We start from the raw sequence: 15,209 nt of genomic DNA, 5'->3' as shown, positions 1-15,209 counted from the left end.
TAGTCTTTAAAACATCATACAAATCCACATATTTAAATGCAAGCAATTCATCTGTTTAGAATAAATTTCAATTGCCCTTATTGATAACTGTATGTATAAAACAAATATTCTTAACAACAGATTCCTGTTTTAGAGTGACCTTATAATAATAATAATAATAATTTTTTTATTCCAAAAGCAAATATGGTATATATACAATTTTTGTCAAATTAATTATACATGCACCATATCATATAAACAGACATATAATGATATGAGAGATTGTAAAAAAAATCAGTTAGGGTTTTACTTTTCTCTATATAATTAAAACAGGATTTCAAAATGCAACATAACTGAATAGTCACCAGTACTTTATCTCAATATCAAATCAAATAAATAAATTTTTAATTTGAAATTAACATTCATCTCTGGAACTACAATCTATCCTTAGAGAAAAAGAAAAAGAAAAAATATCAACCAGGCTTTTTGAAGTAATAAATTTTGAAATCATTCTTTCTGTTATCCTTCTGTGCTCACTTCTAAAGAAAAGAAAAAAAATAGCAATATTTACCATATGGCAAAGTAACATCAAAATCTTTATTGGGAATCTTGCTCCCATCAATACGTTTACATTGATAATCAGAGTCTGTTAAATCTATTTCCATTTCGTCTACAGTATCAACTTCACATGTCTTACCAAGAGCCACCTGTAATTAGCCAAATACCTATAGTTCTTACAACCAGAGCAAACTAATATATCATATTATTACATTGATTGCAATGCATTATAGTAATTTCTCAGTGAAACAAAAAGTCCAATGTCAATGTTATAACAGAATAAATTACTGAAAGAATTTAAATATCGAAAATTTTTCAACTCCTGACTATTAACGAGCTTTCCTGAATTAATGTGTTGTTCATGACAATAAATCTGTAAAGGCATCATGCAAGAGATGCTTTAACTTGTTTAGATGTTGTTTTTTTATAGCTAATATATCATAATCCTGAAACAAATAACCTGAAGTTCATACAAAAATATAAAGCAGCTCGTCTTCATAGTATAAAACAATGTGTAAACAAGAATGTGTCCATAGTACACGGATGCCCCACTCGCACTATCATTTTCTATGTTCAGTGGACCGTGAAATTGGGGTCAAAATTATAATTTGGAATTATAATTAGAAAGATCATATCATAGGGAACATGTGTACTAAGTTTCAAGTTGGTGTAACTTTAACTTCATCAAAAACTACCTTGACCAAAAACTTTAACCTGAAACTCCCACTTTCATTTTCTATGTTCAGTGGACCATGAAATTGGGGTCAAAACTATAATTTGGCATTAAAATTAGAAAGATCATATCATGGGGAACATGTGTACTAAGTTTCAAGTTAATTGGACATCAACTTTTCAAAAACTACCTTGACCAAAAACTTTAACCTGAAGCGAATGGACGGACGCACGGACGAACGGAGGCACAGACCAGAAAACATAATGCCCCTCTACTATCGTAGGTGGGGCATAAAAATATAATAAAACCAAATAACTCAAATTTGAGTTATCATGAGACCTGTTTAAGACAAACAAGAATGTGTCCAAAGTACACGGATGCCCCACTCGCACTATCATTTACCATGTTCCATGGACCTTGAAATTGGGTAATAATCTAATTTGGCATTAAAATTAGAAAGATTATACTATAGAGAACATATGTACTAAGTTTCAAGTTGATTGGACTTCAATTTTATGAAAAACTACCTTGACCAAAAACTTTAACCTGAAACTCCCACTTTCATTTTCTATGTTCAGTGGACGGTGAAATTGGGGTCAAAAGTCTAATTTGGCTTAAAATTAGAAAGATCATATCATAAGCAACAAGTGTACTAAGTTTCAAGTTGATTGGACTTCAATTTTATGAAAAACTACCTTGACCAAAAACTTTAACCTGAAACTCCCACTTTCATTTTCTATGTTCAGTGGACGGTGAAATTGGGGTCAAAAGTCTAATTTGGCTTAAAATTAGAAAGATCATATCATAAGCAAAAAGTGTACTAAGTTTCAAGTTGATTGGACTTCAGCTTCATCAAAAACTACCTTGACCAAAAACTTTAACCTGAAACTCCCACTTTCATTTTCTATGTTCAGTGGACCGTGAAATTGGGGTCAAAAGTCTAATCTGGCTTTGAAATTAAAAAGATCATATCATAAGCAACAAGTGTACTAAGTTTCAAGTTGATTGGACTTCAGCTTCATTGAAAACTACCTTGACCAAAAACTTTAACCTGAACGGACGCACAGACGGATGGTCGGATGAATGGAAGCACGGACGGACGAACGGAGCCACAGACCAGAAAACATTATGCCCCTCTACTATTGTAGGTGGGGCATAAAAACATTGTATCGTAATATCATAAGGGAAACATCAACATTGTATCACTATGCATTCTAAATTAAAACTAGCTGACTGCATACTTCAGATGAAATAATATCTAACAAAATCAGAAATATATTTCATGACAAATATCACTGTGGGAAAAGTGATCTAGTCCTGCACAACTGTGACATAGTCTTACCTGACAGAGTAAAGCCAGTCTGGTATTAGATGATGGGTTGGCATTATATGAATACATCTGACATTTAAAGAAAGCATCTGAGGTGTACAGACCCTGTAGAAAACAAACAGGATTAAATAACATTGTCAAATGTCAATATAATATTTTTATGGAATATTCAAGACAGGTTTATTGATTCATATGATCAAATAACTGCCACAGACATATAATGTATCTGCCGCTTCAGAATGTTTTGGTTTGTCAAAATTTTGTGTGGTTGATTCTTTATTTATTGTATTTAACTTACATGTAACAAAAATATGAAAAGTATGCATTTTGTTTGGTATCAAGTTAAATATGTAATACTGATTCTTGAAGAAATTTATAACATAATGATCCACAAAATATTGTGAAAGTACACAACTGCATGAAACTACATGAGTCAAAATATGTGCGAGACACTGTTATTAAAATGGAATTGCATTTTAAAACATTCATAAAGGATGAACATATCAAAATTCACAAATTTAAAATGAAGAAAAGAGACCAAAGTATCCCTAGCAGAGACCACTAATAATCCACTATAGTACTGTAAATTCAGAAATTATTGCGATGTTTTTCTCATTGCGAAAAATGTGACAGGGTTATAATCGCAGTATTTTTAACTATTATTTTGATTTTTTTTTTATACGAATTAAACAGTATTTTTCTCAATGTCGCAAAAATTAACATCACATTTTAGTATAAAATGACAAAAACACAATGATAAATGCAGGCATTAATTTCTGAATTTATAGTATACCATTACTGACCTCTCCAAACAAAGCTCCCGTCATTGGTATTTCAGGTGGTGCTACCAGTAATCCACGGTGTAATATACTGATAAAGTTAGACATACTGCTGCCATGCCACAACAACTTGTGGTTATCCATGTTCAAACTTCTAATTGTGGTATCTTCTCCTGGACGGGACAGTTTATATATTGCATGTACATGATTTTCTTTGCCTGAAAAAACATTGGTTCTTTATGAGTTAAATGATTGACAAACACTGTCCAGTTTTAAAATGGAAAATGTCTTATGGAATATTCAAAATATTTCTTTCAGTATTGGTTTTGTTAGGGATTTTTTATTGAATTTTGATGTTGAGGTTCATTTGATTATTCATAATTAAAAGTACAGTATCATAATATTTCTTAAAATGTATTTCCTTTCAATAAAGGCAATCATTTTTGGTTTGAAGCAAGTCAGGGAAAATAAGAATGTGTCCATAGTACACGGATGCCCCACTCGCACTATTATTTTCTATGTTTAGTGGACCGTGAAATTGGAGTAAAAACTATAAATTGGCATTTAGATTAGAAAGATCATATCATAGGGAACATGTATACTAAGCTTCAAGTTGATTGGACTTTGACTTCATCAAAAACTACCTTGGCCAAAAACTTTAACCTGAAATTTGCACTATCATTTTCTATGTTCAGTGAACCGTGAAATTGGGGTCAAAACTCTAATTAGGCATTAAAATTAGAAAGATCATATAATAGGGAACATGTGTACTAAGTTTTAAGTTGATTGGACTTCAAAGTCATCAAAAACTACCTTGACCAAAAACTTAAACCTGAAGCAGGACAGACGAACGGACCCACAGATCAGAAAACATAATGCCGCTCTACTGTTGTATATATATTAAAAACTGTGCAAATTACAAAATATTTTCTTCATGGTGTAATAAAGAAATAATGATGTGAAATGTGATGTTTCTAACCCAAGTTAATGTTCCCTTAGATTGATTGATTCATTGTTTGTTGCTTGCATCCAGTGGCAAATATTTCATGCGTGGTGTTCAGGACGAGTTCCCTAAGTAAAAGTGAGTTTCGCAACTTCTTTATTATGTTAGCATTATTCTATACAACACCACCTTTTGCATATGTTTGTATTGACAACTTACAAGATGCGTGTATGTATTTGAGTATATACTGAGATTCAGCACAATCTTCTGTGAGTAGCTGTATCTTACATCCAACAGCTTGGTAAATATAGTCAAGTGGATTCATACCTGTAATTTAAATATATAGACATATCATTGTGAAGAAAAACACAACTATCATACAAATAAAAAAAAAATAATAAAAAAAATAAAATATATATATAAACATTTTCTATAAAATTAATAATGTTATGTTTTAAAAACTTCAGCATTTCAAATAACTTAATGTTGTAGGTGAAGACGATCTCAATCAAGCTCTAATTATTTTTTTCTATATTTCTCAGATTGAACTAAACACACATGTTATAGCAATCAACTTGTGATCTATTGTTCAAATACAGCTTCAAATTATTATCAGCTTGGACTTTAGGGATCTGTTTAAAAAACAACTTTTTGACCTATTGTAAATATAATAATTTAATTAAACAAGTTGTAAAATACTTTTGATTTATATACTTCAAAAGCAAAATAGTAATTAATCTTGAAGAAACATATATTTGAATAACTGCACATTATGTGAAAAAATAAATAACTCTCTTTTGTCACAAATCACAAATTATGACAAATATTTTCTTAAAATAGGAGGTGTGATGCATATTTCCAAATGTTAACTTACTAGACATCTTTGACTGGGCTCCAATAACAATTTTCTCTGCACATTCAATATCTAACAAATTTGATAGATGCTTCAGCTGTTTTTTGTATGATTCTTTGTCACATATTGGTCGGATTTTATCAAACACATAATCCTGCTGAGGTATACAGTGATAATAGTTATTGGACAATTTGGCAATCTGAAAAGAACAAAACATTTTATTATTATTTACTATCAATCACTCTTAATAAATACACATATACAATTCACTTCTCACTTAAGGTGGCTCGTGGGTACAAAAACTTCAGCAAAAAATTAAACTTTTATTTTTTCATTACAAATTGTATTTATTACACTATTAGATATTACTTTATTCATGTTGTTTATTCTTTAGTTTTCTATGTTGTGTCATGTGTACTATTGTTTTTCTGTTTGTCTTTTTCATTTTTAGCCATGGTGTTGTCAGTTTGTTTGTGATTTATGAGTTTGACTGTCCCTTTGGTATCTTTCGTCCCTCTTTTATGATATGGTACAAAAATCAACCCAAAAAATGGATTCGGTTTGGCCCCAGATGACTTTTAAAATGTTTATATCATCGAAAAAGCTCCAAATTATCTCCCTTTGGTGCAAAAATGCCCTTTATTGGCATTAAATTTGAAATATCTTTTTTAATTCAATGGTGACCTATATTTTTTATTATTGTTTTCAAATAAGCTGTACATAAACTAAATAATTGTAAAATTTAAGCCATTTCTGTAATTAGGTTATTTATTTATTTCGAAATTACTTCTATTTCTCCTAGCTCAACAGAAAAAAAGGACATTAACAAAAATGTATGCTTTTTCCGGAGGCAGATTGTGAGCTTAAATGAACGGTGACCCCATTTTTTTATTTCATTTTTCTTTTAAGTATATGATAAAGTTCATTAATAAAAAAATATAGCGAAATCCTATATTAGAAAAAAAAATTGATTTATACCCAGGAGCCCCCTTAATCTCATGTTTAAAGACGGTAATACAATGTAGAACCAACGAAAGAGAGTTCAATGACCAAACTCATGAATGCCAAGCAGATACATAAAAAGATCATATTTGCAGAACAATGTATGCAAGTGCCCTCCCTTTTTTTAGAACAAGATAAGACCCTAAATAAAAACAATAAAAAAAAAAAATCCTGCCAAATTAAACAAATGAAATGATTATCACAAATATTCATCAAAATCACTTTTATCAAGTATTTATTTAAAAACATGTTAATTTACTGCCATTCAATAGTTTGTAAAAAAAATAGTACATCTAGGTGCAATTCTAAAGCATAATCAACTAGAAACTCAGTGTTTTTCTTCTTCTTCAAGCGAAAAGTAGCAAAATCCTGTATTATTGATTTGGATTTCAACATAAATCATAATAAATTTATACTGAAAAGTCTTCTCACTTTATGTAACAAATCTTAACTTATGATATCTCTTTTTTCCAATATCTTTGTTATTTCTCAACCAATCATGTGTGATAGGATTGTGAGAAGCTACATATAACTATTTACACGTGTTTTAGTACCTTATGGCTGGCAAAAATCTTATATTGTACATCAATAAATTGTAGAATATTTATTTTTATTCTAAAATCAAATATAGTTATTATACATCTAAAACTATTTTTAAATAATGTTGTTCTTTACACTAAGAATGTTTGATATTCATTTGCAGACATATTATATGGTAAACATTACACATTTTGTCAGATGTTTGGTCAGAATGGGAACGTTAAATCTGATGCCTTATGTAAAGAGAGTGCCACACTCTTTGTATGTTAAGAAACCTTGCAACAACTTTTTGAGGGGTCTTTAAGTGGCCTGTTACAAGGCAAAAATTCTGTCCCTAACCAGAATACCCTCATTTTCCAGTGGGAATCCAAATTTCTCTGACTTCATCCCAGATTGCCTCTATCACAAGACCTACTTATTGTATTTATTGTTAACTTGTTCTCGTCTTGAACAAGCATCAAATATTTGCAACTGGACGTTAATCAATCAATCAATGGCAAATTAATGCACATTCAGAAAAAATTCTATACTTTCTGTGACAAAAGGACTTTTATGTTATTAATTTGTTCATTTATATGTGATGTATTTTGTTTTGCTGGTTTTGTCTTTAAATATCTTTCAATAAAGAATGCATACTTAAGGAAGTTTTAAGTACTTTTACTTCATACTATATTTTTATCGATCATTTAAAAATAAATTTCTCTGTTAATTTAATGGATGGTAATTTTATCATTTTAAATAATTTGTTCAATACATCACTTTAATAATGAAATCATGTATATAATGTTGCTTGTTTTCATTTGTATAATTGTTTTTAATAGTATGGTGTTTTATGCTAAGATATAGTGATATATGTTATAGATGTAATATAAATGTATTTTAATCTGTGTTTTTACAGTCTCTCATTACTCTTTTTAGAGTGGCTCTTTTATAAATTGATCTGTTAATATTATATTGTGTTTTATATCAAATGTTTTAAAGAGGTGAGACTCTAATAAATTATTTGTTGATGTATCAAGCCAAGTAAATTCATACAGGAAATTTTCATCAATTTTTATATATCATTAATAAAGAATTTTATTTGTTAAAATTTAATGGATGGTTTTTTTAATAAATTCATGGAGAAATTCCTTTGATAATAAATACAATGAATGAAGCCAAGCTTAATCTAAAAGTTGAGTAATAACAAAGAACCACACATAATGAACCAAAGCTTGTCTATTACAAACTTCTTGTATTCTACACCAAGCTGATAACTTGTTAACAATACATCAAAAGATCAAGCACTATTTACTAATTAGTAATCTAAATGTAACTGCAGTTACCCAAGCTGACTCACAGCTTATTCAATAATCGAACAAAAGATAACCAATCATCTGCCTTGTTAGATTTTAATACTCCTTAACTTTCATTGGTAATATCATAATGGCTAATCATTGACTCTGTTGTCTTAACATTTAAAATCCTTCCAATGATATTTTTGTTTTTCTAAATGTATCCAATCACAAACTAAATTGCTTTTAATCACAAATTTCTACTCTTCCATGGCCAGCTATAAATACAGCGATTTCTAACCACAGAATCATACTCATTAAACATATACTTCTCAGAATGTCTTACTACCAGTCAGTACAACCTATTCTACAAGATTATCTGAATTCATTACCAGAGGGGCTGAATGTGAGTCACCAAACTAGAACAGTACCAAGTGGTCACTTCTTCATACTTCACTTAGGTCATGGCATAGCTGCCCAACCAAGTAACATTACTGACCAGTCCAGTCATCAGACACAGTCTACTCTCACACATGTGACACAGTCTACTTTTACAAATTCATCAGACTTCATGCTCTCTACAGTTAAGAAGGAGCAAGCTGATCATGTGACTCCATCCAACAGGGAGGTTAAGCCAATAACCAGCTTCAAGGTACAACCACTTGCCACATCAACACCTATAAAGCAGGTACAAACAACATCTAATCATCAAAATGAAGAACAGCAATCAATTTGTAGCTCAGGAACCAATGACAGTCCATTGCCTGCATTGGGAAGTTACAGAAAGTTTAATCGTGCCAACAGAATCAGACGTAATTTCCACAAGAAGAATCCTGCATATGACACACAGAAATCCAAGGGAGCAACACAACTTCTGCTTCCTCCTTTGATACAGAGTTCTTCTGTAGACGTCAGACACTGTATTAGTAAACTGATATGTGGTAGTTATCGTAGATAAACTTGTGTGATGCATTGTGACAATTGTGAATTCAAAACATTAGTGAAGTCAAAATATATTCCAAACTCTTATTGTTACTAAACTGTGCTTGTTTTAGTGCTTATCATGACTGATTGTGTATAATATATTTGAATGTTTGTCATATAATTATAAATAATAAATATTTAATAATCAGAGTTAAGTCTGGTTTTTTTATCAACACCCTAAAAAAATCACAAGGAAATTGACATAAAAAATCCAAACAATAGAAATTGGCATCATTTAATTATCTTAAAAAAAACCAACAACATAACTAAATGTTATCATATGACCTTCAACTAACAGCACAACCAATTCTGTAAAGTAAGCGAGAAAAAGCCGAGAATTGACGAAACACTTAAGATAGAAAACTATCAGCCTAAATTGTATTCATGTCAATGACAGAAAAACAACTTTGATATACAGCAACAAACAACAACCAATGAATAAGTTATAAGGACCCATAAACAAGCAAAATTCACTTGTTTCTGGTTTGTTCACACTTAGACATTTATACTGTAAAACATCTCCCAAAGCACACAAATGAACTAGGCCTACTCAATATTATCTTGGTACATATTTTCATCATGCATTGGTCATTATCAACTTCTTATGCTAAGATTATATACATTAAAATATCTTGCTGCACAACTTATGATTACAAAATCATCTTGAAAATCCATGTGATCAAGTTTTTACCACATATATAATAACTTTGTACTTCATATTATTTCCAATAAAAAGCAAATAAAGAACATTCTTCCAAATTACCTTACCAATACACATATTTATTCTGTTGAAGGACAATTACTCCAAACAAAATGTTTTTGCTTCATTCAATAAACATGAGATTACAGTTAGTCGATCATATGAGGTCATGGTCAATTGACCATTGCTTAACACTTACCATAAATCTATATTCACAGCCAATTATAATGACATTGCTATTCATCCTGGGAAAAGATTAAGTAAATATAAAAGTTCCTCCATAAAAGATAGGTGTTACTGTAACATAAATGTCAATGACGGCTTATTCTGACAATACGTTACCTTTTCTCCAAGTTCCTGCATTTGAACATTCTTCTCTGTATGTGTCATAGAGTAGTCATTGTTTATCTTCTCAAGTTTCTTTACATGCCCACTGCAATCACAGAAAGATACAACAATCAATCCTCAACCTTAATCTGATCATTCAATGTTTGGTAATAATAGGATAGATTAAACACTCATACTGCAGTGATTTAGTTTGATAAAACTTAGTATCATGTAGTGCTAGTTTGATATAAATAGATTTGTTAACTTTGATGAGAGAAAAACACGAAGAGTTATTTTCCTAATGCATGTAGATTTAAGGTTTGGTAGGCTTGCTTGCTTTGTTTGTAAAAATGTTTGTTCAAACATCCAATAACATTATACAAGCTGAATCTGTGCGTATCTATTGATGGCAGATGTCAATCTTAACTACAATGCTTGAGCAAACATTTATACAAACAAAGTAAGCAAGCCAACCAAACCTTAAAACTACATGCATAAGGAAAATAGCTATAAAAAGATCAGAATTTAACGGACTTATCTGTGTTTGACAACATTTATTTACAGAAAACAGTTAATACACTTTTGTTTATGTTGAAAAACTTTTACAGTGAAAAATAATGACTGTAAATTCAGAAATTATTGCAAAAAATGCGACAGAGTTGTAAACGCAATAATTTTAACTCCCATTTTGAAATATATATGAATTAAACAGGATTTTTCGAAAAATAGTAAAAATTAAAATTGCACTTAAGTCTAAAATGACAAAATCGCAATAATAAATGCACGCAATACTTTCTGAATTTACAGTACTTAATTTAAAACAAGAGGCTGTCACAACGACAGCAAACCGGATTTATTAATATTTATTTGTGTCCTGGCAATATCACAAGAACCATTACTGATGAATGGTGAAAGTGAATATCGTTAATATCAAATTTGACCTCCATTTTGTCATCAGTATCAACATCTTAAAATTTGAAAAGCTTAGATTGAAGGGTTCATGAGTAAATGCAACAACGTGAATGGAAACGCCATTTCACAATCTTTCAAGAACCATAACTCCTGAACGGTAAAAGTCAAAATCGTCATTATTGAACTTGACCTCCATTTTGTCATCAGTAACAACATATTAAAATTTGGGAAGCTTAGGTAGAACAGTTCATGCGTAAATGCACGGACACGACTGGAAACTCCATTTTGAAAAATCTCCTTCAATAATGAATCTAATCTTATACAACTTTAACAAAAATTATCACGTAAATTTTCTTCCACAAAATTATAAACAGCTTACCCTATTTCAGCTAATACTTTTCTAGCTTCAATTAATGTTTCTTTTTTCAGCCTCCCAAAAGGCATCAAGTTATAATTAAATCCTTCTTTGTTAATAGCTGCTTCCATCATCTTAATACTGCTCTGTAATCATAAAGGGATATTCTGTGATTCAAAATCTCTTAATGCATAAAATATTTCTAACAGAACCCCAAATATCATTTTTGGCAGAAAATAAAATAAAATCTTCTAGTAACATACATACATATACAACTGTCAGCTGTTTTATACTGAAAATGTTTGGATAACTGTGCTTGGTATGTGACATTGAAAACCATGGGTCATACACTATTTTGAAATATCTATTCCAAATATCCACTTACATGAAGAAAGAAAAGGGATTAGGTCTGTATTTCTTGATAGTGTTACATTCTCAACCCTTGACTTTTGACTCTTAAAATCAATAGGGTTCATCATCTTGAACAATGTGACAAGTGTAACCAAGATTGATCTTGGTGCGTGGTATAGACAATAAAACCTACATATACACATCCTATTTCAACAGGAGTACCTTTATTATATTCTCTTTCTGCAACTTTCAGGCCAAAAAGATTAGACAATTTAAAATTGAAAGCTTCTCATGGTAATTCTAATTCGGTGTAAAAGTGCAGAAACTTTCAATTATAATAATTACATATTTCTGCTTCAACCATGAAATTAAAAGTAATCCCAAATAAAATAAAGGGCTGCGCTTTAGCGCATGATACGCCCGTTGCTCTTTTAACTTGTCTTTTATGCTTTAAATGAATTTATATGATCAACTAGAAATATATATACAAATCAAAAGGGATGTAACATTAATATATTCACCAAAGTTTCATAAAATCCCCCTTTTTAAAGTATAAAAATTCATTACTTAAGAAAACGTAAAATCTAAAATTTATAAAAATGGAAAGGGAGCTTATGTCAATAGATATAAACAATTTATTAAAGTTGCATAAAATTTTGTGAAAGTGTGTGTTAGTTATTGTCCCAAAATTGGAAAATCCCCCCTTTTTTAAGCATAAAAATTCATAACACGGAAATGTAAAATCTGAAATTTATAAAAATTGAAAGGGAGCTTACATCAATAGATATAAACAATTCACCAAAGTTTCATGGACATTGGTGAAAGTCTTTTTGAGTTATTGTCCGAAGTGTTGAAAATCCCCCTTTTTTTATGAATAAAGCCCCATAAATCCAAAACTTAAAATCTGAAATTTATAAAAATTGAAAAGGAGCTTACATCAATAGATATAAACAATTCACCAAAGTTTCATGGACATTGGTGAAAGCATTTTTGAGTTATTGGCCGAAGTGTTGAAAATCCCCCTTTTTTTATGAATAAAGCCCCATAAATCCAAAACTTAAAATCTGAAATTTATAAAAATTGAAAGGGAGCTTACATCAATAGATATAAACAATTCACCAAAGTTTCATGGACATTGGTGAAAGCCTTTTTGAGTTATTGTCCGAAGTGTTGAAAATCCCCCTTTTTTTTATGAATAAAGCCCCATAAATCCAAAACTTAAAATCTGAAATTTATAAAAATTGAAAGGGAGCTTACATCAATAGATATAAACAATTCACCAAAGTTTCATGGACATTGGTGAAAGCCTTTTTGAGTTATTGTCCGAAGTGTTGAAAATGCCCCTTTTTTTATGAATAAAGCCCCATAAATCCAAAACATAAAATCTGAAATTTATAAAAATTGAAAGGGAGCTTACATCAGTAGATATAAACAATTCACCAAAGTTTCATGGACATTGGTGAAAGCCTTTTTGAGTTATTGTCCGAAGTGTTGAAAATCCCCCCTTTTTTATGAATAAAGCCCCATAAATCCAAAACTTAAAATCTGAAATTAAAAAAAAACGAAAGGGAGCTTACGTCAATAGATATAAACAATTTACTTAAGTTTCATGGAAATTGGTGAAAGCGTTTTTGAGTTATTGTCCGAAGTGTGGACGACGGACGGACGGACAGACAGACGGACGGACGGACAGACAGACGGACGGACAACGGTATACCATAATACGTCCCGTCTAAAAGACGACGGGCGTATAATAATATATGTGTTTCATATTACATCTTTGAAAAAATGGGGTAGATAGGCAAGTAGGGAGTTCTTTTTTTATTCTATTTTTTTTTTGCATTGAGTCTATGGGAGATAAATTATGACTTTAAGTGCTTATTGAAAAATGACCCCAAAAAACTTTAAGGTAGGCTATTTCTAATCTTAAAATATAGGGTAGGTAGGGAAATAGGAAACACACATATTTTTTTATTTGGCCTGAGGAGCACATGCTGTCATGAATGCTGATTGTTATTGAGAAATCTGATATTGGAATGCCTTGTGATTGGTTGAAAAATACAATCTGATATTGGAATGCCTTGTGATTGGTTGAGAAATACAATCTGATATTGGAATGCCTTGTGATTGGTTTCTTCAGATCAAAACAACAGATTCTGCTGTCAGAAACATACATGTAAAGTAATTATTGTAAAACCTTTCTAAACTTACCATTTCCTTGACTAAATCCTGCACAAATTTGGGTAATTTGGAAGGAATGTCTGTCTGCAGCTTAAAATCTATTTTAGTTGGTTGGGCATATGATCTGTCTGCTTCCACCAGTCTATATTTCTTTGGTTGCTTTTCAAACCTAAAAGAATTTTAATGAAGCTACCATCATTACAGAACATGAACTGAATTTCAAGCTACAGTCTTTCAACTTTGACTTTTGTAATCTAATTTTAATTATAAAAGAATTCATGATATTTTTAGTTGATGTTAAAGTCATAAGAAAGAGTGACTGGTGAAAAATAATGTTCATCCAATTCTTGAACCAATGCATGTATATATCTTAAACTTAGTCCTCTGTGCACGATTTTATAATTTTTTACGCAAATATATCGTATAATCGTCAATTTTTTTTCTATCTGTCTGTTATGATTTAACAAATATGGCTACTCATTAAATGCCGTGTTTTGAAGCCGAAGTTTACCGATTGTCACCTTATAGTAAATAATCAACAAAAAGCATGGGTATTTAGCACGTGTTTAACATATACAATCAGGTAATTATTTATTTTAATGACAGATTCATGCATATTGCTATCACCGGATTTTTACGAGGAGGGTCACGCTTAGGTCACTATGCATACAGAAAATATTTAGGCGAATTGCTTCCTGGCAGCAAGCAATCAAAAATAAATAAACTTCTTCTAAATGTGGACAAATTAAAGAATTTTCCTCAGAAACAAGAATGTGTCCAAAGTACACGGATGCCCCACTCCCACTATCATTTTCCATGTCCAATGGACCGTGAAATTGGATAAAAAATATAATTAGGCATTAAAATTAGAAAGATAATATCATAGGGAACATTTGTACTAAGTTTCAAGTTGATTGGACTTCAACTTCATCAAAAACTACCTTGACCAAAAACTTTAACCTGAAACATGCACTTTCATTTTCTATGTTCAGTGGACCGTGAAATTGGGGTCAAAAGTTTAATTTGGCTTTAAAATTAGAAAGATCATATCATAAGGAACATGTGTACTAAGTTTCAAGTTGATTGGACTTCAACTTCATCAAAAACTACCTTGACCAAAAACTTTAACCTGAAGCGGGACAGACGGACGAACGAACAGACGGACGGACGAAACGAACGAACGGACGCACAGACCAGAAAACATAATGCCCCTCTACTATCGTAGGTGGGGCATAAAAAGTATATGTACATAAGTTGTATAATGAAAACTATCCATTTAGTTTTAAAAAAAAACATATGCATATTTTTTTTTAATTTGAGGTTTCATATGACTTTAAAGGCAACGACACCTGTCATAAAATGCTAGTTTGAGAGTTGACAAGAGATCCTTTCATGCAACATTAAGTTGCTAAGAAACAGACCATTTATTGCTAGTTTAATATGACAACTGGGGCATGATAATATACAA

At 30.8% G+C, this 15,209-nt stretch overlaps 1 protein-coding gene across 2 annotated transcripts in view; it reads right to left on the bottom strand.

The window, feature by feature from the left end:
- LOC139514431 (poly [ADP-ribose] polymerase tankyrase-like) overlaps positions 1–15,209 on the bottom strand; it is a 70,607-nt gene that overhangs the window by 3,411 nt on the left and 51,987 nt on the right. For both annotated transcript variants that reach the window (XM_071303702.1, XM_071303701.1), the window contains exons 43-50: positions 13,772–13,910; positions 11,234–11,355; positions 9,958–10,048; positions 5,137–5,314; positions 4,482–4,589; positions 3,344–3,537; positions 2,553–2,645; positions 551–686 (exon numbers count right to left, since the gene is read on the bottom strand). In XM_071303702.1, the coding sequence (XP_071159803.1) occupies positions 551–686; positions 2,553–2,645; positions 3,344–3,537; positions 4,482–4,589; positions 5,137–5,314; positions 9,958–10,048; positions 11,234–11,355; positions 13,772–13,910 (1,061 nt within the window). The remainder of the gene's footprint in view (positions 1–550; positions 687–2,552; positions 2,646–3,343; positions 3,538–4,481; positions 4,590–5,136; positions 5,315–9,957; positions 10,049–11,233; positions 11,356–13,771; positions 13,911–15,209) is intronic.

This window comes from Mytilus edulis, chromosome 3, assembly GCF_963676685.1.
Source record: "Mytilus edulis chromosome 3, xbMytEdul2.2, whole genome shotgun sequence".
NCBI classification, from domain to species: Eukaryota; Metazoa; Mollusca; class Bivalvia; order Mytilida; family Mytilidae; genus Mytilus; species Mytilus edulis.
Note: the sequence above shows the minus strand (reverse complement) of the source record. Positions and strands in the feature narration are given on the sequence as shown.